Here is a 24,717-nt window from a genome sequence, read left to right on the forward strand (position 1 = left end):
GGAGAGGTGCTCCAGCCCTCGGATCATCTTCATAGTCCTCCTCCGGACCTGCTCCAACAGGTCCATGTCTATCTTGTGCTGTGGACCCCACGGCTGGACGCAGTGTTCCACATGGGGCCTCAGGAGTTGGGCAGAGGGAGGATCATCCCGCTCCACCTGCACTTGGCCTCGTTGAACCTCAGGCAGCTCACACGGGCCCGCTCCTCCTCCTCGGGGCCGGCACCCGAGACACCCCGACCGCCTGGTCACCCCGCCCTGCGGACCCCGCACAACCCCTCCCGGGGCAGGCCCGCTCGCCTGTGGAACCAGAGCAGGACGGTGCGGGGGGAGGGGGGGGAAGGTCGACATCGCGGGTGGTGCGGGGCCGACGGGGTGGCCGTTACCCGCCCTCACGGCCGCGGTTAATCCCGCTCCCCCCCCCGCCCCCCGCTCTCCACCGCCCCCTCCCGGGGCGGGCCGACTCTTCTCCCCGCCTTCAGCCGCGGCGGCGCCCTGCCTCTTTGTGCCCGAGCACCGCGCTGCCCCTCTGCCCCGCCTTGCCTCGCCGTGGCGCTGCCCGCTCGGCTCCGGCCGCCGCCGCTGCTGCTGCTGAGGGGATCGGCGGGTCAGCCCGCCCTCGCCCTGCTGCCGGGGGGGGGCTTCCCCGCCCCTTCCCCCGCCCCGCCGCTTTACCCGCTCCTCGTCCCCCTGCTCCCGACGCGGGTTTCTTGCCGCCCCTTCCCCCGGGCTGTCTGTCAGCCCTCCCTGCGCGCTGCCCCTCCGCGCCTGTGTCCCCCCCCGTCTCCCCCGAGCTCCCCCGCCGCCGGGGATGGCGCCGCTGACAGCGCCCGTCCGCGCCTGAGCCGGGAGGAGGAGGAGGAGGAGGAGAAGGAGAGATGAACCGCTTCCAGCCCGGGGTCGCGCTGCTGCTCTCGCTGCTGTGGGAGGTGAGGTGGGGGGAGCGCGGTTCTGCCCGCCTGCGGCGGCTCCGGCAGCGCCGGGGCGGCTGGTTCCCCCCAGAGAGGGCGGCGGGGGGAGACTGGGGGTGGTCGGCCATCAGTCGCGACCTGGAGCCCCGCGGGCGACGGGGGAACAGCCTTACCCAGCCGGGTTGGGGGGTGGGGGGTGGTGTTACAGTATTAATTTTGGGGTTAATGTCCTTGCCGGGCCGGGCTGGGCTCCGCAAGCCGCGGGGCAGTTGGGCGGTCGGGAGCGCGGGGGAGCGGCGGGGCCGGGCCGGGCGAAACCCGGCCGTGTTGCCTCGGGAGGCTGCCGGGGTGCAGGAGTTACGGGTGTTGGCAGCGACCTGGCTTACTTTCTCCTTCATGTTTTATTGCGGGAGCGGCAGAAAAAAGGTTGTCCGTGGTGTGCGGGAGCCTCAGAGTAACGCGGGACCTGTAGGCAGGGGCACAAGCTGTCGGGAGCTGTTCTCTCCCTAATGAACTGGGTAGCCCTCCCAGGGGCACGGAACCTGCGCCTTTCAGTAAGGGTTAAATGGAAGGTGTGTGTGTTTTTTTTTATTTTTTTATTTTCATTTTAAGTATCCTTCCGTGGACAGAATGTACATTGCGAGGTAGGTGTGCGGCGACATCAGCTCAGGAGGAGCCGGCACCGAGCAGCGTGGTTAAACTTCTCGGAAAGGCTCAGTAGCGCAGCTTGAATAGTTACAGCAAACAAGCAAAAAAAAAAAAAATTAGCAGCTGACGTTAATTGGAGGGGGGATTTGTGCCACGCAGTTATGTCATGGGGCTGGGAAACCAGCTCCTTTTTTAGCAGGCAGGATCCATAGATATTTTCTTGGTCTCTCGGTCTTTGGTTCAGCCTTGGGGTTGGGTTGGGGCCAAGCTGGGGGGCATGGGTAACCCCCCCCGGGACAAGTCCATGGCGGGCACGCTGCCATGTGCAGCTCCCGGCGGCAGGTTTGCCACCACGCTCCAGTCATCAGCAGGACACGTGCGGTGGCAGCGTGCCGGGGTGACTTCGGGAACGCTGGTGAGCTTGTCTAAGGTACGTCTTTACATTCACAAAGCCCAGAGGCAGTCTAGCTGAAGGTGTCAGAGGGGTGCAGAGCTGTGTTGCCTCTGTGGTGCAGCAGTTTAGACAGAAAATGAATATCACTTTTAAAAAAAACAAAACCCAACATACCATCAAACCCATATACGGAAACCAGAGTGCTGGCTGTGTAATTATTGTTTTCAGTAATGGATATAATTCACGAAAATGATGTTTACTACGAGTTTATGCCACCTACATAGATGAACGATTTCTGGTATGTCACCCACTATGTCATCCAGCATCATCCCATTAAAACACTTAGATCAAAATCACCATTTAATGTAAATAAGTATAACTCTTTTCAAGTTAATTGGGCAGCGTCTCATTGCCCCAGCTGTAAATCTGGCCCAGAGCTGGGCCCGCGATTGCTCCTTGACTCTGCAGAAGCTGTTCAGAAAGCACGAATGGCAAAATGTCGATTAAGTGAAATGGGCACCAGCATTTCCCAGAGGGAATTTGTTCATCTGAGAGTGTGAAAGGCTTTGCCCCTTCAGGATCTGTTTGATTAGATGTATCTGCTCTCTAACGCATATTCCGCTGAGAAAGATCCTGTGTGCCTGAAAAAAGTAATTTGCATAAATCCTCTTTGGATGTAGTCCATGTTGCTGTTATTTAAGCTTTTATACTGGTTTTAATGGTGGGATTTTTTTTTTCCTTTTTATTTTAATCTAGAATGTTGGTTTTGCCATCTGTTTTTGTGGATTTTTTTTTTTCCTTTTTGGAAGTACTTAGGATAGCTTTTTAAATGAGGTGCTATGTAAATAGGAAGTATTACAAATTGTTTTAAGTTGTACTCTATGGGGAAAAAAAGGCACAGGAACAAAATGCTGGGGGTTTAAATTACTGAATCGGAGACAGCTGGTTGTTCAGAAGGTTTTTGGTATTTGAAACTTTTGCCATCTTCTGCACGAACTTCCATATTGGCTATTATATGAAATAGCATTGTTACAATTGTTTTAAGTCTATTTGCAGCTTTGACATGATCTTAGTTAATATTTAACACAGCATGAGCTGAGGAATATAATTTTCATTCAGCGTTTTGCAAAAGGCTTTGACTGTTATCCAAAAAAAGGGGGGGGGGCATTTAACTCTAAAGAGAAATTTGCAGTAGTTTATTGATGTTTAAAGTTCTCTGCTTAAATTACCCAAAATACTTGTTGCAAGACCTTCATGTATTTTCTGTCTGTGTGCATTTGAAAACACAGTTTCTGGTTATGTTGACAAAAGGAATAAACTGCTTCACAAGTAAAAACAGACATCAAATTCTAGGTGGGTGTGAGTTTGGATGTGGGGAGTGTTTCTTTGTGGCTTTTGGGTTAGTCCTAGTCAGTCACTGACTGTGCCACGGTCCCGTGGGGAAGTGATGCAAAAGAGGGACTGAGGGGCAGGAGAAGGCTCTTGTGTGTGCTGATGGGTGATTTCACAAAGGGGACTGAAGCTATTGCTATCAAAACAGGATTTACACGTAAGAAATTGCTGGCTTTCGATACTAGGATGCTGGTCCTTTTTCTAGAAGAGCTTGAGATACACTAGTTACAGAAGCGCCCAGAGCACTGTGGTGATAGGAAAGAGGGATTAATTCTGAGTTTTCTTGTTTGACGAGGGTGTTCCACCATAACCACAAAGACTTCCCATAATGGAAGAAAAATCTTCAACCCCAGGAGCCAGGAAACTCTGCTCTGAGAAGACCTTGTTGTTAGGGGAGAAAAGCCAAAGGTGCCGTGAGTTTTGCTCACAACTTAGTCACAGTTGGACAGTTTAACATGTAAGCTAAAATGAGGAGCTTCTAAGGTGGATAACTTGACAGGTAATTTTGGTTCTTGCAGGAAGAAATGAACACCGTTGAACCTTCATCCATCTGTCTTTTTGAAATTAATTTGGCTACTTGAAGGTAGCAGTGTGTTATTAATGGCAGTTGCCTGAAATGCCCTTTTTCACCAGGAGCCTGGATGTCTCGTAGACCCGTAGTACTGGGGTATGGGATTTCGACGTTCACGAACAGCCAGCGGTCTGGCTCGCTAGCATAGCTCGTGGTTCCACTGACAGGATTGTGTTTTGTCTCCGTTTTGTATGAATAGATAGCTCACAATTTTATGGAAGGCTTTGAGGAGGGTCCTTAAAGTGATGTGTCTTTGGGGTATATATCAAGTTTTTCTGCTTTTATTTTATCAGACAGCCTAAGGGCTTTGACTGTCTGAGCTTAAATGTGACTTTAATGAATAGCGTTGTCTTTGGGATGGGGAAAAAAATAAAACCAAACAAGCAGCATCCCTGTCCCCTTGATGATGAAGAGAGCTTATTTTCAGCCTGAAGGAGGGTACCAGAGTACCTCTGGGTGGCTTACTTCTCAGAGTTAGTGCTTGCTTTTCCTCCCACAAGCTGTAGAAGTGCTGGTTGGAAGAGGGCTGGATGGGGGAGGCTCAGCTCAAGGATGGGGGAGGCTCAGCTCAAGGATGGGGGAGGCTCAGCTCAAGGATGGGGGAGGCTCAGCTCAAGGATGGGGGAGGCTCAGCTCAAGGATGGGGGAGGCTGAACAGAGCTGTTTAAGCCCAGCAGAGGACCCTGCCTGTGCTGCAGTGGTAATAAAGAAGGTGTTTTATTGTTACTGCTGCTGAGTAGCTTGCTGGGTGGCCTCAACTTTCAAAACTGTTGAATAATTTTAGGTGCCTAAGCTTCTGGTTGGCCCATATGGTGTGTCCAGAGGAACCTAGGAGCTAATGCAACTGCCTGAATATTTAAGTCAAGCTTTTTAGGGCTTTGTATTAAGATAAGCTGAGGCCTGTGGTAGTCGCTGTAGGTGGTGTGAGGTGTGGGTGAGAATCCCACCACGAAGGTTTCCACATAGCTATACAAAATTCAGATCATTGCTTTTGGAAATACTAGCATTGATATTTCTACATGCTCAGTTTCTCATTACTAAGAATTATAATGTGGAAGCCAATAGAAATACTGATAATTGGATGGTTGGAAAAAAGCGATCAATATAGTCCTCTTCTTGTTAATTTGTCTGATGAAAGATACTACAAAAGAGTCAAGTGTCAGTGTTGGTTTTTTTTTAAATGAACGAAAGAATGGACACGTTGGATGAACAGCAAAATGTGTTATCTTGAAATAAAATTCAAACACTTCGGACAGTCTGTCATACAAGATTTGTTTAAATAAAAGCAAACTTGGCTAGTGCTTCTTAGTTGGGTAACTGCTGTGTGGATCTTTTTAGTATTATTTTTGTAAGTGAACTTCAACAGGACAGATTTTTAGGTTTCTCTTATTTGCTAAATTTCTGTCCTTCCTGAAGAGGTTTTTTTGTGTTGGGTTTCTGATTTTTTTTTTTTTTTTTTAAATCCTTGTAGAAATAACCACATTAAGACTGGTGGGTTTACCCATCTTAAAGAAAAAACACCACATTTTGATCATAGTAGGCACAGGCAGAGTTCAAGAAGTTTTGAGGACTATGGGGACCCTCCTCCCCGGTTTCTGGTATTTTTTTCTATCCATTAGCTGTCAGGTTTTCCTTTATATATGTATTATAGGAATGTGCATACCCTTGAATGTATGAATGTGCATGCACATCAGGGTTGTTGTCTCTATGGTGTCCCGCTCTGTGGAATCCCACTGATACTGTCCTATTGATGTTATAACTCCTGTGGGTGTTGCATCAGTGGGTGGTGGTGGGAATAACCTTGTCGAAACCGACGGGGGAAAGTCTATGACAAAAATTCTGCAAGGGGGTTGTTAGTGTAGATGTGTCCACTAACCCTCTCCTGCTTGTTAGCTTTAATTACTTAAGGGCTTAGCAGCTGAAACAATTTTTGGTGGTGTCTTTTTTTTCCTTACCCTCTTGAAGCCAGTTGGAAAGCAGTTATTGCATTGCTGAGTGAAGGCAGTAAAGAGCTTACTTATGATTTATAGTTTGGGGATCCAACTGGTGCTGGCAAGTCTTCCCTGCCTCTTGACAGCAGCGAGATGGGCTGTGATTTCCAGGCAGGAGGACTGAGCTTGCACACTTTTCTCACTTTGCTCCTGCTGAGGAGGAGATGGATTCGAGTTCTCTGTGGGAAGGGAACGGTGGCCGAGTGCCATTTGCGTCCTCTAAGGGGAGGTGCGAATAGCTATGTGCCGGTTCTTTTTCATCAGAAAAAGCAGCTATAAAACCTGATCATATTTTTTACAGCAGTCAGAAATGTTTAGCACCTTCCGTTATGCTTTCTCTTCCCCCTTTTATAAAGGGAAGTCTCTGACTCTCTTTTCTCTCAATACGTTCCACTCAGCTAATGCAGGTGTCTGGAAGGATGTGTTAAACTTGACTAAAGCAAGCCTTGAGACTTCAACTGCTCTTTGAAAAGGGATTTAGCTAAAATCAGTGATAAAAGGCTCAGTGGAAACTCTCTTTGGTTTAATGCAAATTTATTTTGGTTTACTCCACTATGAAAGAAGCTTTGGAAAACTGGAATGAGCGTGCCCACATAGAGGTTTGCTCTGCTCATCTGTGTAGGCTGAGCTTACAGGCAAGAACAGATTAAAGCCTGAGTTTATGCTACAGAATTTAAAATTAAGATTTCTTATTTCTTGCTGAGACAAGGCGGCTACTGATGTACTTTAGGTCTGTTGTGATATGAAGTAAAATCCATATAAATAAAAAAAAAAATGACAGAAAGGTAGCATTTTTGAATTTTTGAAAATGCTGCATTGCTTTGTATCCTCAGCAACACAGCTCTTTTCCACAGTTTTTGTGTTTTGATGGATGCTTTGTCGAAATCCTGTTGGGGTTTATTATGGCAAATACAAACTTTCTTCTAACTAACAAGAGGCAAAGCCTTTCTAAAATAATCATTTTTTCTTTGCTCAAATAGTGCCTCTCGAGCAACAAATGTTAGGTCTGTCTGAAGGCTGGGGACACAGCCTGGGATCATAGGTGTTAAACAGCACTTCCAAGACAAGGGAAAGATAAAGTCTTAAATAGTGGATATTATCGCTTTCCTGACATCAGTAAGTTAATACATGAGATAAAGTTCCATGCCTGGTATTTTGAGGCAGCATGAGAGGGGAGTCTGGGTTTGTTGAATGCTTCTTTTTTCTTTTCTTTTTTTCTTTTTTTTTTTTATTTCTTTTTGAGAACAATGTATCTTGACAGGTTTCTCATATTAAGTGGAAAATTTTTCACTGCTGAGTTAAAAATGTCTTTCTTCTCAAGTGTGTCTTCAGCTTTGCACTAAATAGGTGTTAACCCGTGTTTTAAATAACTTGACTAAAAATGTCTTCCTCTTTCTCGATGACTCAGCTTTCAGTCTGGTAGATTTTTAGAAGGAAAGGATTTAGCAAGAAGTGGTTTCTAATCTGGGTCTGATCCAATGCAGAGGTGGGCTGTTGCTAGCAAGGGTGGTCCCTAACCCCTCGTTCTGCTGGCTGTGTGCTGCCGCAGGTCTAGTGACTATGTGGCTGTGGAGGAATCAGATCAACCCACTGATGCTATGGAAGACTAAGCCACCAAGAAGAGGATGGGGAAAAAATTGAGAGGGAATAGTTTTCCATTGGTTCAGCAGAAGTCCGTGCAGTGGTAGTGTCATGAAACTTGCTGCAGGGGAGGAGAAGGGAATGTATGGTTTGGAGTGGGACTGCCCATTTTGGTAGCATGCTTGTTTTAGTACATTAAAATGTCACCTAATGGGAGTTACAGGACAGACAATACTTCATTGGCAACAAAGAAGATCCTACAGACCTTTTCCATGCAATGCTAGAAGGGAAAACTAGCTGAGTCTGTTTCTTCTTTTCCCCTGAAAGATGCTGTTGGTTAAGACTAACTTCTCTAGATGGTGTCCTGCTGTTTTCCCACATCATTTGCCAGGTGTCCATTGGAGCAGGAGTTCTCAACCTGGAGCTAATGACCTTTTTTGTCTTTGTCCCCGCCTTTTTTGTCTGTGGGGCAGGAGAGGGTTATGGCTGGAGGCCACACCCCCAGGGAAGGTCTACCATCAGCTGCAGAGCAGCAGGGACCATTGTCCTCTAGTCCAGCTGGTGGGTACCTGTGAACCCAGCTGTCCTCCAGCACGCCATTGCCTCTGTCTCTCTTGTCTGGAGGGCTGGGGAAAAAAAAAAACAACCCACTTTGGCTGTATTTCTTTCATTGTAAGTAACCATGAAGTGATCTGCGCCTTAGGTTCAAAGTTAGATGACAGTAGAAAGCAGCTGTTTTAGGAGGGTGCTGAAGCAGGGTGGTGGGAGAGTGCCCTGACTTCAGCCCCGGCTGCACTTGAGCCTTCTGTGTGCAGCCTGTTCCTTTCCTGCCAGAGTAGGAACGATGGTAGTCTTCCGCCTCTGATGTTGGTGGGCATCATGCCGGCAATACTTTTGAGGGTGGATCCTTCCTTCTCAGGTCTTGAGCTGGTGGAATTAGAGGTGAGGAACATGGACCCCAAGTATGCAGCCCATACCTGAACAAATCTGTCTTTCCGCTACACTAAGTTAAGGCAAGTACATTTAATGTATTTTTATGCCTTTCTAGTTACATGCATTACAATCTATTTGGATCCTTCCTCAGAGGAGGAGGAACTGGAGAACTCTGAAATGAAATTATTATGAGAGGAAGGTGAGCATGTGGAAGGGTGGTAGGGGTCTCATTGACGGCGGACTGAAGACCACGGGCAGCACGTGTTTCAAGAGCCTTACACTTGATGTGAGAGGAGTATTTTGTTGCACATGTTCGTCTTTTTGGGGCTCAATGGCACTGACATCTAAGGGAGGGTAATGCTTTTGTATACCTACTCTGCTTAGCTCCGTGTTGGCAGCAGGGACAGACTTTGCGCTACCATGGGGTTAAGAGCCGGTAGCGTGCCTGTGATCTAGAAGGTTTAAGTCTTCAAGAAACTAGGAGCTCTGTCAGTGAATGTATATTAGCAATGAAAAAAAAAAAAAAGCCAATGGCTGTTGTAGCAAAGGCAGGCTTGTTTTTAAGTTACTGTGAACTTGGGTTTTTTGCTGGCACGTTTGTGTCTGCACCTGATGAATGTAGATAGGCCAAGGACATTCTCTTGTGTGTCCTGGCCTGAGTAGTCTGTATTTCTCCCTTTCTGGACAGGAGGCACGCCTTAGCTGACCATAGAAGTCTAGTTGTTTATACCACACTGGTTTTAGTATAGTCCCTTCAGCGTAGACGCAACAGATTGAAATTAAAGTGCTTGTACCGCACAGTAACTCCTATTTAGGCTTGATGGTATGATAACAGGCAGTGTAGCAGTCTCGACCTGGAGAATTGCCCAGGTGTAACTCAGTGATTTGTTTCCCTCAATTTTATTAAATCTCTTCACTGAAGTGGATAGAAAACCTGTTAACGTGGCAGATTCCTTTTAGCTTTCCCCGCAATATCTCTGTAAATGCAGAAAGTCGGTGCAGGCGCTTCTCACTGTGGCGGGTGTCTGTGAGCGTGCTTCAGCTCTTGGTGCGAGAACCAGGCAAGGATGAGTCAAGCGAGTGTTTTCTTTCATTTCTGCTTCTCGGAGGAAAAATGTATTGCTCATCGCTACAGATAATTATCTCAATGCTGGTGTAAGTGAGATCCAGGAATTCGCTGGCTGGCTCTCTTACAGTGCAAGTTTCCAGCTCAGGGCTCTACTTCCCCACCACATTTGGAGCAGTGGGTTCAGCCCGGTACAGGAAGGGCAATGGGTGTAAAAGCCCTCTTTCATTTATTCAAATGCCATTAAGTTTGGCAGGATTTCACATAGACTTTTACATTGTTCGCTTTTCTTTTTAAGGCTGACGTGAGCTGCTCCTATGCCCAGGGAGAATCATGGTTTTCAATTGTTTGAGCAGCAATAGCGCTGAGGATGCCTGCCGTTCCCGAGCTATCAGCAGTGCTGTTGTGATGGGTGCTACCACATGCAACGGGGTTTTGCGTGATGGACCCTGATTCCACTCTGATCTGCTTTGCAACTGAGGCAACTTGCATCTCCGTGCTGTCATACAGAAGTAATAATAGCTTACGGGATTGGGTTAAACCTCTTCAGATCTGGGTCATCCTGTAGTTTGAGATAGTGCAAGATAACATTAAGCTGCTTCATTATTTTTTTTTCTATAGCTGAAATGATAGCAGTCTTTATTCCCAAACTTGTGCATGTGTCTCCCTGCATAAAGCATATCGTGCCACGCTAAGGCTTGGGGTTTGCCTGCATATTGCTTGGGATGACTTGTATTTCTAGGGACACTAGATAGCAGAGGAGGCAGTAAGTGCCAAATAATGGCCAAATGCTACCAGTTGTGTAACCCTGAGAAAAAGCTAAGGCACATGCCTTTGGAGTGTCATTTGGAAGAGGTGAATTGAGATCAGTGTCATTACTTTGTTCTGTCTTCTGTTCCTTTGGTATTTACAAAACTAGGACTTGGCTTTTTAGCAGTGTTAATGCCTTGGTGTTGAGGGGCTTCACTGTTTTGGATTTTTCCCTTAATGGCAACAGTGTGCAGCTAGCTGAGCTTAATGCTGAACTCATAATGTGGTAATGGAAAAGCGTCTCAGGATTTGCAGGTGATCTGCAGATCTCAGAGGTTGTATTTTCTGAAATCCAGGACTTAAATTGTGCTTCTCACTTACTGCACGTGGCACTTTTGATGCTGGCGTATTAAAGCACTAGGTGAACGTTAGTAAATTGGGTCTTGTTACACCCTGTAGCTGGCAATTGTCAGTGTAGATGTCTGCAGTGTTCCTAGAAGGCATTGGATGACATCCTGAAAATGCTCTAGGAAATGCACTGGGGTATGCCCAAAATCTTCCAGTGGGTGAAACTTCCTGGAGTGACTGTGCTGACCCATGCTGCCAGCTCCCCATGTGTGTGCCGATCATGCCCTGCGGGAACCCATTTTGGTTGCAGCTTCACCTGGCTTTCCCATGCATGGGAAACTGCGGGCATGGCCATGGCGCAAAGCCAGGAGCATTTGGATTAAGCTTGTTTTAATTCTGTAGTAATCTTGACCTCGTATTTTTATTAAAGCACTAATCCTGGGCCCCTTCCAAAGCCCATTAAAAGTCAATGGAGACATCCCGCTTGCTTCTAGTGAGTGCTGGGTCAGGCTGCCTGGAGGGTGCTGGACACCTTTGACTTTGGCATCTCAACCAGGGTGATCTCCACTCCGTGCATCTTCTGGAACAGTGCGCACAGGGCTGCTTGTGCCTCCCCCAGGCTGAAAGTACATGTTTATACACTGCTGCTTCTGAAAAGCTTGGTCACTTTGAGTCGGCTCTTGCTGTTGCTCATCCGTGTACCTGTGGTAGCCAGCCCGCCTGCCCACGGTGCTGCTGATGCAGCTTTGCTTGGGGAAGGAGCTACTTCAGCCGGCCGTGGTTGCCCTCCGTGTTGCATAAGGAGAAGAGCATCGTAGTGATTATATAAAAGAGATTATGTAACTGGGTAATTTGGTAATCGCCTCTCCGGTGAACGCTAAGAATAGCTTGCAAATATGCATTTATTTCTGTGATAGCCATCCACAGTGATTAAGCACTGGAAACTGCGGGTGCCGGGCAGCTGCGTGTTTGCACTGAGACTCCCCAGCTCCGTCACCCCTGTGCCTCTCTGGCGAGACGTGTCAGCTCCTATTCCCTTTGCCCCATAGCGTGTTGCGACCTGCTACGCAGGTATGGTGAAGGTATAAAACTGCTCTGTCTGTAAGTTGTCTTGGCACTTGATGAACCTGCGCTAGCGGTTGGTGGCATCCTTATGATGGCATGCAAGCAAGAGCTCCCGTAGTGCTAATTGAAGTCTTTTGGTAGAAACTGGGGAGGAGATTGGTGCAGTTCCTTGCAGTCTCTTAGCCCCAGGAAGGTTGTGTGGGGATGACCTAAGGATAGCTTGGGAGAAGCAGACAAGAGGCTGCAGTGGGGAGAGGAAGCGAGCAAAAGGAACTCACTGGTGATTCATCTGGGAACATCAATCCTGGCTCTGAAAATGTGTCTGCAGTTCTCAGTTTGACTACTGGAGTCTGGGCGACTGCTGGTTTGTTGGTTTTTTGGGGTTTTTTTTTGTTTTTTTCTGGCTTCCCCTATTCTTGCTTTTGTGAGTTTTTAATTTTCCCTCCTGTACGCTGTCCTGAAGGTATAGTTGCCACCTTTTCTCATTGCTTCAGCCACATCATCTTCTCTACCTTAAATTGTTTTATTGGCTCCTCACCTCTTGCTGCCTGAAGCTCAAGCTGTTTAACCTTATCTTCAAGCTGCCACATAATCCTCTCTCCACCTACAGCTCTCACCTGGTTTCCTCCTCCTGGCCTTGCTCTGGACCATCGTCCCTCCCGTCTTGGCTTAGGATGGCTTTCTTCTTTCTTTTGCACGTCATTGAATTCATGATTTGCAATAGTTTCCACTTCCTTGGCTGTTGAGTTCCCGTTCTCTTTAAAATGCTTTAACTTTTTCTGTACTTTCCTTGTCTCTTTCTTTTCTAGGCTTTCTTTAGTCCCATCTATGATTCAGCCCTGGCACATCCACTTCCCGCATGGACTTTGCCTCTCCCATCACTTCTTTACTTTCCCCTGTTTGCAAAGGCAAAGATCATACCATCTGCACTTAAAAGTGCCCTGTAAATCCATTTCTTGTGTTTTGCAATTAAGTGTTAAAAAAGAATAAAAAAATCCTTTCTACTAGGAAGAAATACAGGTTTCCATCCTGTCCCATTTGCCTGAATTTCTGTTTCCTTGCATGCTTTTTATCCTTTTTCTATATTAGGCTAGAGAGTTGAGGGTTCAGCTTGCTGCTCCTTCCTGGAATTCCCTGTGCAGCATGGGAGACCCCTCATTACAGCAGGCTGTCCTGTGTACAGACCCTTTCTCCTTTGTATTTATGCCACCTCTTTTTAGTAGGGTATCAACCCTGGAATAGGCTTCTGGTGTTGTTAGGTGAGAGGAGTATTAGGGGAATGTTTTTAATAAACGTATGGTTGTTGCATAATGTAGATGGAAAGCAGGCAGAGGAGATTGCATGTGCAGCTGGTAAGCTTTCTGTGAACTGTAGAGAACATGGGCAGGCAAAGGCCACAGGTAATATAAAATTATCATGATACTATGTAAATTCTCAGGTGTTTAATGGAGTTAATTTTTCAGTGTCAAACTAAACATCTGGAAAAAGATGTGAGTTAAGTTGAGAGTTTCTGTGCGAGGGCATGTAAGGATGCATGAGAGTTGTTGTGGGAGCTTCTGTAACGTGAGAACTGTTTAATTTGCAACTGTGCAGATACATTGAGAATAATCCTAACAGGACTGATAAGCAAGTGTGAAGTAGTGAAAAGAGGAGGAAGACCACACTTGTGTACTATATTCGCTTGTTAAAACCAGTGAAACTGAAATGATACCGCTTTGTCATTAATGAGAGGTATGTCTGTAAATTCCTGCCAAGGATCAAAGAAAAAGATTATTTCATAGCTTCAGATGAATAAGAGGACTGAAGATGTATCAATACAGTATAAACAGGTATGAGGGCAACTTTCAGATCTGGAGCAGAGACACAGTACAAGACTGCTTTATTTTTGTCTACCTTGCCAATGTCACTTACAGCATGTATACTCTGATTAATTTTAGCAGGAGTGTATATTCTTCTATGTGCTGGGACCTCCAGATGCGGGCTTTGACAATGTGGGTTGCTGGTTCTTGGCAGAAATCTTGGTGTTCAGCTGAATGTACAAGTTGTACTGGATTTGGTGGCAGCGCTCTCACTGGTGGGGAGGAGGATAACGGGTTACATGTTTTGGAGTTTTAACTTAGATCCTAATCGTTGATCTGCTCCCTTCCAAGAAAATAGACTGTAAAGATATTAAATTTCTTATGAAGGTTGAAGTTCAGTTAAACAGATTTCCAAAAGCAAATCTGACAGAGAAAAAAATGAACAGTGTCTGCAAATATCCCACTGTCTGGAAGTGCCTCATGGAGCCAAATTAATAACTTGTAAAAAGTTTCCTTTTGAAATGTTCCTGCAGCAAGCCTTTAAAAAAAAAAAAAATCTAGAGAGGCTTGGAAACAGACCCTTTGCAAAAAGGCTTTCCTTCAAGCAAGAACATTTAAAAACGATGTGAAGGCAAGGTTATGAAGGGACAATTAATACTGGGTTTCCTGATACCGCCTAGAGAAATCTTGGCGGCCTTATTCACAACAGTAGGAATGGCACTTGTAATTTCATTGTCAGCATTTGCAAGTGTTATTCTAGCACTGCTAACGACTCCCTGGATGTCTCCTCGAAGGGGACTGCCTCGCTCGTAAGGATTGTAAACACATGGGTCTCAAGGAAGGACTGAGACCTAACTGTGAAGCTGTCCGCACGGACAAATGACTCTTCCAAGGTGTTTGATCTCCCTGTCTATGCGGCCTTGCCAGATTTGTCTGGACTTAGCCCTCCCTCAGCCTGGGGGGGCTTTTGCAGCCGGTCAATGGCAGGGACATGCCACCTTTGTGCCTGGGAGCTGCATGTGTGTCAGCCTGGCACAGAAGTGCCTGTGGAGCCAGAGTGATGGTTAGAGCCAGTGGGGCTGGCCTCCTGCTGCTGTGCCGTGTACAGCTTCTGCCTGTGAGGTCTACCTGGACCTGCAGGGGTAGAGGTAGTGCTCACGCCCAGATGCCTGTTGCTAGAACACACACCAAAAGTGGCAAAATTAAATCATGTACCTGACTTTAATACCTGGCTCTTCAACTGCAAAAAAAACCCAACCCAAAACCCATCATTCCTTTCTCTTTCAGTGCTGTATGTTTTTCTGGAGGAGCAACTCTTTCTTAATGGTGTCCTAGACTTTGATATCTGTTGTATTCACGGTAACGTCTTCTTCAAATATCCATCTTCCGAATTAGATTAAACCTGTTTGTACATTTATGGTATTTCTTCATGCTTTATTCAAACGCGAATAATCAAACAAAGAACAAATCAGGCGGTTATGCTTCAGAAGTCTCTGACAGTTAGTACTTAGATTTTTATGGGAAACCAGAATTTTGCAATTATTTGTAATGACAATAAGTGTGCTTGTCTACCACCTTTCACAGAAGGATTTCATAGTACTTAAGAGATATTAAGTATGCCGTAGCATGTTCCTGTCGCATCCAAGCCACTGTACAGATGGATAAGTGGGCAGAAAGTGTCATGCACAGTGTCAACAGCAGAATTAGAAGCTCAGTATTTCTGACTCTTGGTTTCCCAGTCCAGTGCAGTACAAGAAAACTGCGTTGACTTTATTTGCTTTGGCTTAGGTAAGCACATGCTTTGCAACAAGCCCTTCCTCTTCATGGACTTCTAAACATGGGGGTTTTTGGAAGTCCCATCCTGGGCATCTTGTAGATTTGATTAATCCATCCAGGCACATGAATGGTCTGAAGGAAAATTTATTGGATTGGGACTCCTCTTCTTGTGGAATTACCAAATTGTCACCCTAATGTTTGTTCAGTGCTTCCTATTAGTATTGACTCTAAGACCCAGTAGATACATCCAAACTTTTACCCCATGCATTTTTATCCTAGTATTTTGATTTGCCCCTTTAGACATTTACCACTGAGCTATACTTGTATTGAGATTGTATACTGGACTTAATGACTTCTTGTTGATCTAATTAGACTCAGACTGTTAGTGGTAGCAATACTTATTTGGGTAGAGCAAGAACTGACAAAAGTTTTCACCTGCACCCCACCTCTTTTGATAGCTATTTAACTTATTGGGTTTGGGTTTTTTTTAAGTGCTGTGTTCACATACATTGAAATGCCACAAGATCTAATGCTTGAGTTAGAGGTTTTTTTGTTTTCATTTTTTTGCTTTTAATTCATCATTCACTGAAAAATGCAGTCCTAGGACAGTAAAGTTTTGCAAAATTCGGTCAATGCCACAGAGTAGTTTTAGTCAAAACACAAATAACAGCACTCTGAAACAGTTTCAGCACTTCAAAAGGCTGGTTTTGTTTAAATACTTCGAAAAGCTAAGGAACTGAAAGTATAGATTTACAGTATGTGGTCAGAGGAGAGTGGAACTTTTTTTCTGAAAAGCTTGGCATTCACCCAGAGTGTTGGGAGGCTGGTTTTATCTCCTTTATGTCCTCAGGATGATTTGGGTGTGTATCACTCCTCTCCTGGAAGAGTTCCTAGCCTACAGGAGATAGATTGATTCCAGTATACCCGATGTCAATTGTTGACATTATCCGCCTTCTCCACTGTGTAAAACACAAAGGAAATATGCGCTAAGCTAGGTGCAAAGCTAAGTCATAGCTCAGTGGTTTAGATGCTCTTTGAAGAGCGAGAACTGTGTTGGCAGTGCTTGTTCCAATTATACCCTTTCAGAGGCAGAAGAACATAGAAATTAAAGAGAAAAAAGGATGAGACAGTAGGTCTTTTGGTTGCTATTAAACAGCATGACCTTGACTTGGGAAGTGCTGACGTGGGTGATTTGGGGAGTCTGCTTGGGCCTGTTGGAGAAGGAGGTAATTCTGTCCTTGCTGTTTTTTCATGCAATGTCTCAGAATTTTTGGTACTGTCTCCTGGTAGAAATAGGATGCTGATGGAGGTGGGCATTTGCTCCTATATTTATGCATTTCATGCAATTTGAAACACTGCCAGCACAAAAATCTGAGGTGTTGTCTCCTCCGATCATCTGCAGCTTGGTGTTTGTTCACTTCCAGGAGAGCAAGACAGGTTCTAGTCTTTCTGGGTGGGAGAGAGACCTGAACACAGATTTGCCATGTCCTGGCCGAACATGTTAACTGGTTTGGGTGGGTTTTGACAGCAAGGTGACAATTGCTACTGCTGCCTTTCCCTTACCTCTCTTTTGTGCGGATGTGTTCTTTGGAACACTTAACAGATGCCAAGAAAACAAAGGTTTTTGTTGGGTTTTTTTTTTGTTATTGTTGTTTTAGGAATGCAAGAAACAATTAGTTTCGGAACCCCAAAAGATAGTTATGTGCCCAACTCCCTAATGTGAGTGTGTTTCTCAGAAGATTTCTGTTTAAAGTTTCAAATTAAGCTGGCACCATCTGGAGTTTACCTGCCACTACATAATTAATTCATATGCTGATATGAAACATTTATATTTAATAAATAGCTCATAAAAATCTCTCTCCCTCTTCTCCTTTTACATTGAGAGGGTCTAATAGCAATGAATGTTGTTGCACTTCCAGGCAAGGAGCGTGGCAATACTGGAGAGATTTATTTTAAATAATGACTGTTCCTCTTCAATAACGAGAGGGATGGTGAAGGTGGTACAGTGAAGACTGCGGAGAAGGCAATGCCTAGTATGTCTTTCCCAACCTTAAAGACTGTTGTAAAACAGATCTGTGTAACATTTGGGCTTAGGTGTCTTTTCTAAGCACCAGATTTTTGCGGGCTGTGGTGTTGCTGACCTTGCTGTGCCAGTTCACAGTACCTTCCTTTGCTTCTGCCTGTCCGATAGGGGCTAGGGTTGGAGATTAATGCTGAGGCTGTTTTTTTGGGCTGCTCTTTTCCTTTAATGAAAATCATTAGGCAATCTTAGATACTTTTTAAAAATTTTATTTCTATGAACTGATTAAACGTCCCTGGAACTGCATGTTTAATACATGAAGTGGTGAGTTTAAACATTCCCGTGTAAGTCTCTTCTATGTCTGCTGCTGTAATTGGTTTGGGGGTTTTGTGTGGTTGGGTTTTTTTCCCCTAATGTTTTGAAATAATCCAATGATTTAGACTTTTTCTGGACTAGTCCACAGTTTTTCAATCTTATGTTTCTGTGGCCGGTGACAGTGATAGTAAATTGGGACTGATTTAGCACTGGCAGCTCTTTGTCAAGAGAGACCATCCATGCAGTGAAATTAAAAGAGATAAACAGTTTTTAAATAAAAGTATGCACATTAGCAGCATCAATCCTAAGGAGTTCCTTGTATTGACGTGTAGAATTGGCATTTCAGGTTTCTTGTTGCACACTGGATTTAGGCTCGGAGGAGGCCCTGCATTTTTGTTATCTTCAGTCTGTGATCACAATTTTATGCGCATAAATAGTGCTAGATTGTACAATGTCCCCAAAGAGTTCTCTCTTCTACCATCAGGCAGACACAGCGCAGGCAGTGTCGAAGCAAGCTGCCTACACGTATGCCTTGCAAATACGCCTCAAACCTGACCTGGAGGGAATATGTCTGTGGGTGGATGCACAGCCCAAGCTTCCTACCTCCTCAGTACTCTGTCCCTCAGCTGAGGCTGTTGGCAAAGTCGATAATGAATCCTGGTGATGGGGATGACTTTTATTATATTTTTTTTTTGGGTGCAGAAGGGCCAGTATGGTGATATGACAGTTAAAAACCCTGTGTTATTTCTTCAGAGCTCAGCTTATGTAACAAATAATCAGTTACCTCATTCATTTCTTCGTATATTTGAAGATATTTTTCCAGCCGGCATTTTATGTGTGACCTACTGTACTTCACAGGGAGGAATATGAAAGTATGACTCCATAGCCAGGGCAACGGTGTGGCACTTAGGAAAGTGGGATTCAGCTGTCAGCTCTGCCAACAGACCTGAACACATTTCTTTGTGATCTCTGTCCCATATTCTTCTTTTACCGCTTAAGAAATGAGCAATTTCTATGCATAGGTAGTCTTGGAAGATGTGGATTAAAAGCTGTATGAAAGACATATAAGTTTGACTGAACCGGTTTAATTAAAAGCTGGTTTAAATAAAATCGAGCAGATTCTACTGTTAGCAGAGGTGAGGAAGGGGGATTTCTGATAGCCTTTTACCGAATAATGAGGAGGAGGACCAAGGACCACAGAATTATCACTTGCCATGTTGCTGGTTCTCACATAAAGCAATGCTCACCCTGACTGTGGGACAGGGATCCTTTCTCAGTAGGTCCTCCTTTTTCATGATTTGTATTTATTTTTTTTTTGCTAATGAATTTTAAATGAATTTAAATTTAAATGAAATTTAAGAAAAAGGTGGGGGGGCAAATATTCTAGATATCAGTTTCATTCCCTCTACTGAGAGAGTGTCTTTTCAGGGGTTCTCTCCCCTCCACTCCCGCCCCCCACTTTGTTTCATGGCCTTGGTCACATCAACTTTCCTCTTTGCTAGGAAAGCCTTAGGCAGTGCTGGACTTCTGATACAGTTAGGGTTCTTCCTGAAGGAGCCAGAGACATTGCCACTGAGTAGTCTTCAACTCTCCTCCATCATTTGTTAGAGCAGGGCTGTCCTGTTTCTGTTGCATCTTGATTCTGGAACTTGGATACACCATTCTGCAAGAAAACAAGCAAACTCTTCCTCTTTACATCCATGCAGCTTTAATTGGAGACTTGTCTTCAAATCAATTCCAACTCCAAGCAAAGTTCAGTCATAATGTCATCTCAAAATTATGAATTCCCCATGGTTTTCCAGATGCTTGCACAAGTTTGTCAGAAAATCTTTTAAATGAGAAAGGTCTTCCAGAGGTTTTGATTTGTCTTGATAGCAGAAATACCTTTTGTGGCTTTATCATGATGCTTTCGTGAAAAGCAACCTCAGTAAGTGACCACACAGATGCATCCGTATGTTATGTTGCTGTTTAGGAGGTGTTGGTCAGAATTGGACGCCTTTCTAAATCCTCATCTAGCCAGTTCTCAGGCCATGAAGTTCAATGGGACTTTTGAATGGGCGAGAGGAGATGCTGCTCCTACTTGGAGAGCTGTTGTGTTAAATTGGATGGTCTGTGTCTTACAAGTGTAAGTTCATCGTTGTGGTTGTTTATGGAATATTTAAATCTGCATAATCATGGGGTTTGTGTTCTTTGACTGCAACTATATCAGGAGAGCCTGAATATTTAATGGAGTATTGATTAGTGCATAACTTTTCCATGTATGAACTTGCAGAAGGTGTTTTGATAGATTGGTTGGTTTGCTTATCAAATTCCCTGTAGGGTCAGAGATCATGTGTCTGAAATATTTTATGTGTGTTGTGTGGGTTTTAGGTAATTAATACTTTATGCTTGCCCCTGAGATATGTGGTAGTGGTTAAAACTCAATTAAGTGGTGATTATGCAGTGATTATACTGAATGATGAATATTTCATTTATTTGATTTGAAATAGAAAATAAAATATATTATTGCCACGCTGGTTTTATTTCAAAAGACTTTCTGAAGATTAGCACATTCAAAATCTGTTCAGTGTCCTAAATTTATTCTGCTGGAAGAATGCAAATATTTCTTTGAGGACTTTTTGAAAAGAATTTTGTTGTTTTACTTTATCAGGATGCTTCCGGCACCTTCTTATAAAGGCTTTTTGCCTTCTCACCTTCAGATACAGACCAAAGTCGTTTTCTGTTCACACTGTTTATTAATTCAGCTCTTGCTAATTGCACATCGAGAAATATATGTGACTATAAGACTGAAAGAAATATGATGGGTGAGACAAGAGTCTATCTGCACCTGTACTCTGTCTCGGACGGTGGCAGGTACTGTGTCAGGAAAGGCCATGAGCCTGCCTGCTGTCTGAAGTCCCTTCCCTTCATACTTCTCTAACATATGGATCACTTGGATCAGAGATATTAGGGTGTAGCTTCCTTTTTATTTCCTTTAGTTACTGTTTTGGATCTGTCTTCCATCCATTTGTCTAGTCCCTTTTGAATCTGTCTGCTTCTGCAATCTCTTGCAGCAGCTGATTTCAGATTTTGTCTGCCTGCTGCGTAAAGAAGTGCTTCTTAAACTAATTTCCTGCTAGGACAGGGGGCATTCATTGAAACTAATGTTACAGGGCTTGGAGAATAATAGTTCTGTATTCAGCCTCATTCAGCTGTGCATTCAACCTTGTTCTTGCCCATCACCCAGGCATCTGTTTTCCAAATTGAAGGCTCCCAAACCTTTTAGACCCTTCTTGAAAGGCAGCTGCTCCACCTCATTACTCATTGTGGTTGCCCTTCTCTATACTTCTGACTCCTAGCTACAAGCACTTCTTGGAAAGCAGGAACAAGGATTGGAGGTGCATTTTAAATTCCTAAGGGAGAAATGGGTCAGTAGTGTCTGCTTAAAATTTGGGATTGCCCTCCTATGTGGAAACAGAGCTTAAATTGATCTTTAAATAAAGCTAATTTTAATTTCTAGGCTTTTAAGGAACTGTAATAAAATAACTCTGTTTTGAGTTGGGTTCCAGTAGTGTTACTGACTTTTAGTTGTAACTTACTCTGCATGGGGTTATTAGCGGAGTAAAGGACTTTCCAACAGACAGAGCTAAAGACCATGAAACCTACCTTGAAAAGTACGTATTGTCTCATGCCTCATGAAGCTTCATTGCTTTTGATAGGGCTGGCTGGGAGGTAAATTAGCGTGTGCTCACCTCCTATGCTGACACTGCGAAAGAGAGAAACTAGTCTAGCATAATTTTCAAAACTCAGTGCTGAGAGGCTTACTTGAGCATGCCATTGGAAGAGATGGACAGATTTTAGCCTGAAGGACTGTGGATGAGCGCAGCTGTCAGAAGACGGTCGGAATACATGTACTGCTTCTGCAGCAAGTGCTCAGCTCCCTTCTGTGGCATTAGCATCAGAAATAAGGCTGTTTATCATCATGACTGACTCAGAAGAGCTATACTGCATAAGTGGAAATTTTATCATGGGATTTCTAGCTCACACTATTGCTTAGGAGTAAGTTTTGGGTTACATGGCTGTGCCACACTTATAACTGTACTGCCCCAGTGTCTTCCAGTGGTGTACCAAGTGACATGGCTAACATCTGTCTTACGGTGTTTGTGCCTCCCAGGAGAGAAGGCTGTACAATGGAGCTCTTGGTTTGGTTGGGTGTGGTGTTTTTTTAATATACATATTGCTGTGCACTTTTATTAGAAAAGGCAAAGTCGGAGAGATGCATTGTGCATTTGGAAGGAAAAACAGTGGTGTTCGTGAAGGTTTCTGTCTGTCACGTTTCAGTTGGACTTGAGATATTACAGAGTTTAGACTTGGGCTGCTCTGAGAGAGGAAGCTTGTCCACCCCTGCTTTCTGAAAGATGAGCTAAAATGATCTGCTAGAGAGCCTTGTGCCAGCTGAGTGAAGATACTGACCTAGGATCAGCTGGATGAAGATCACCCAGCTAGGTAATCTTCCAGATAAGAGGCCCAGACCATGGAAAGTTTCTTGAGTTCAGTTTTGTATTGTATGAAACTCTGTTGTAGGGAGTGGAGAGAAAGTGTGGAGTTCTTTGGTTTGTGGACTGTGGTTTGGTTTTGGGTGGTGTTGTGTTGGTTTTTTTTTCATAGCCTGTGTTATTGAGGGGATGCAATGCGATACTCAGTGCCTGTTGGATTTTCTGAGGCACTGATGCCCTTATGGTCTATCACATATCTCTGTTAGTGCTGTAGTTGAACTGAGAGGTGGCAAAGGCACCCATGCCAAGACATAGTCTGCAGGATGAAGGAGGACCTCGAAGCTGTTGGGGTCTCTTAATTGTACTCTGCTCTTGAAACTGCAGGCAATTTAACCACTTGTGGATGTGTGTGGAGAATCAGACGACTAGAAAAGCCTCAAAACACATTTTGCTGCCCATTTTGCCTTCCTTATCTAACCCTGTCACCACAGAGTTACCACTGTGGTCACAGTGGTGAGATGCAGGTGGAACTGAAAATCATCTACAGATTCTTAGCATTCACATCTGTGTCACTTTTACCCATTTCAGTATTGCTATAAATAAATAAAATTGATCCTTTTGAGCCTTAATTTGGTTATCCGGACACAAACTGCTGGAGAAAGAATGGATTATATGCTTTGATCTGTGTTGTATCAAACAGTCAGATTATATAGTTGGGCTCAATGAGTGTATCTTCTATGCTTCTGTGAGTGTGTCTTATGTTAAATATTTTAAATCGGAGCTCAGCTGCTAGGGATCTTACGCGGTGGGTTGTTTTCTCAGATGACATACTGCTTCTCCTTTTTCCCCGTTCTTTTAAATTTGGATGCATTCAGTCTTGTTTCACTGCAGGCCTCTGTAGACTTTGTTTACCTATATTTTGCTGATGTGTGGCTAGGCATGTTTTTTTGAGAAGGGCTGTTTTAAACACATCTGATATTTACTTAAAAGTCAGAAACCTGTGGTTTCTGTGTCATGTAAATGAAAAATAGTTTATTACCATGCTTTAGACCTGAACTAGTTGAATGAACGACATGTGAAATTCAAGCACAGAAATCTTGGTTTGATCCCAGTTTTAAATTCGTCTGAGACTTTGGACACTTACTCTTTTTCTCTGTGATGAATTGGGAAAAGTACTGTACCACCAATCCTCTACTTAGTTCCAAGGTCTTTTCAAAATTCAATAATGTCACTTCATAGGGCTTAAAAAAAAAAAAAAAAGATTAATTGATAGCCTAATGCCAAAATAGTCTTGTCTGTTTACCTGGGGCCAGAAGATTGGGTTGCAAACTTGTTGGTGCAGATGAGACTGGGGGGTTGGAGGGGACCCAAACAACGAAACAATCACTTTTTCTGTAAGAATGTCAATAGTGGTGATGTGTGGAGAGCTAGATCCCAAATAAAAATATTTGTAGGCTTGCGAGGCTGATGCCCTCACTGTGGGTACTTGGTGTTTGTTGATGCTACACTTCAAGGAAGACTTACATAAACACAGGGATGTGAACAGTAGTGTTCAGTTTGAATGTAATATCAGAAAAAAAAACTGGTGTGACATTAATTGATGTGATGATTCCTTGATGTTCCTGATACTGCAAGATGTTCTTGCTTTGCCACTGCTTGGAGGAATAAGTAAATAGAGTAGACTTTTTGGATAGGCTCTGTCTTGTTGTCCTGGTACTAGTTCTTTGTTCCTAAATCCACTTTAATCTTCAAATAAATCTGTGAAGTTCTCAATAAGCCTCCTTGATGCTGCCTTTTCCTCTAACCATTGGGAAGGGCTTTCAGTAAATACGTGTGATTTCCTCCCTTGCTTTTCTGCAGGTCCCACCATGGACTCTGTGCCATGAATGCAAAACGTGACAGCATTTGAGCAGATGTATCAAGACCATTTGCTGTCATAATAGGGAATATTGCTTTGTTGTTTGCTTTTTACCCCCTATTTGTATCGTGCTTTCTGTTGCTTCTTTTGTTTTATACTTTGATAGTCCCTGCTCCCTTTTTGTGTAGTGATTGTGCAGTAATGTCCTGGTTCCATACTAAAGTTTCTAGGTGCAATCAATGATAAATGCAAAATAGTAGTAATCCTGACATACTTACTATCAAACTCTACTTCTGGTGAATTTATTTCCCCTTTATTCCTTCCTGTGGTGCTAAGCACAGCAAACAGCTGCTTCTACCAGCAGAAACTCAGGAGAACTGACTTTCCCACTGTTCGTTTTCCCTTCAGTCCATATGGATTTCTCCTTAGACCTAGGGGCAGATGCACTGTGCCTGTGCAGTTATATGAGACACCGTTGCTTGCTTTTCTGCCCTGAACTCATAACAAAATATCCTAAATGATTATAAAAGCTTTAGCACCAGCTTCAATTCATTTTAATAGACCAATAAAAGCAACCAGTGTGCGAGCTGCTGGCTCCAGCACTCCTGCATAAGCCATTAGCAAAACAACATTACTGGCTCTTGACAAAGAAAAACAGCAGGGACAAATCCAAGATTTTGCTCTGAAAAGAAGTCAACCAACTGCCAGTGAATCCAGAGACCCACTCTTATGCGTGCTGGCTGCTGTGAGCTCTTTGTTTGAGGTTGAGAAGTCAGCACTTTCTCATAATTTGTTTTATATTCTGGCTTTTTCTTTGTCTTCTGTAA

At 44.2% G+C, this 24,717-nt stretch overlaps 1 protein-coding gene across 1 annotated transcript in view; it reads left to right on the forward strand.

Moving 5' to 3' along the window:
• The first annotated feature begins 448 nt into the window (after positions 1-448).
• VOPP1 (VOPP1 WW domain binding protein) overlaps positions 449-24,717 on the forward strand; it is a 66,977-nt gene continuing 42,708 nt past the window's right edge. Inside the window, exon 1 of the mRNA XM_074575633.1 lies at positions 449-926. Coding sequence (XP_074431734.1) covers positions 876-926 — 51 coding nt within the window. The 5' untranslated portion in view covers positions 449-875. The remainder of the gene's footprint in view (positions 927-24,717) is intronic.

The sequence above is a fragment of the Larus michahellis genome, chromosome 2 (assembly GCF_964199755.1).
Source record: "Larus michahellis chromosome 2, bLarMic1.1, whole genome shotgun sequence".
Lineage (NCBI taxonomy): Eukaryota > Metazoa > Chordata > Aves > Charadriiformes > Laridae > Larus > Larus michahellis.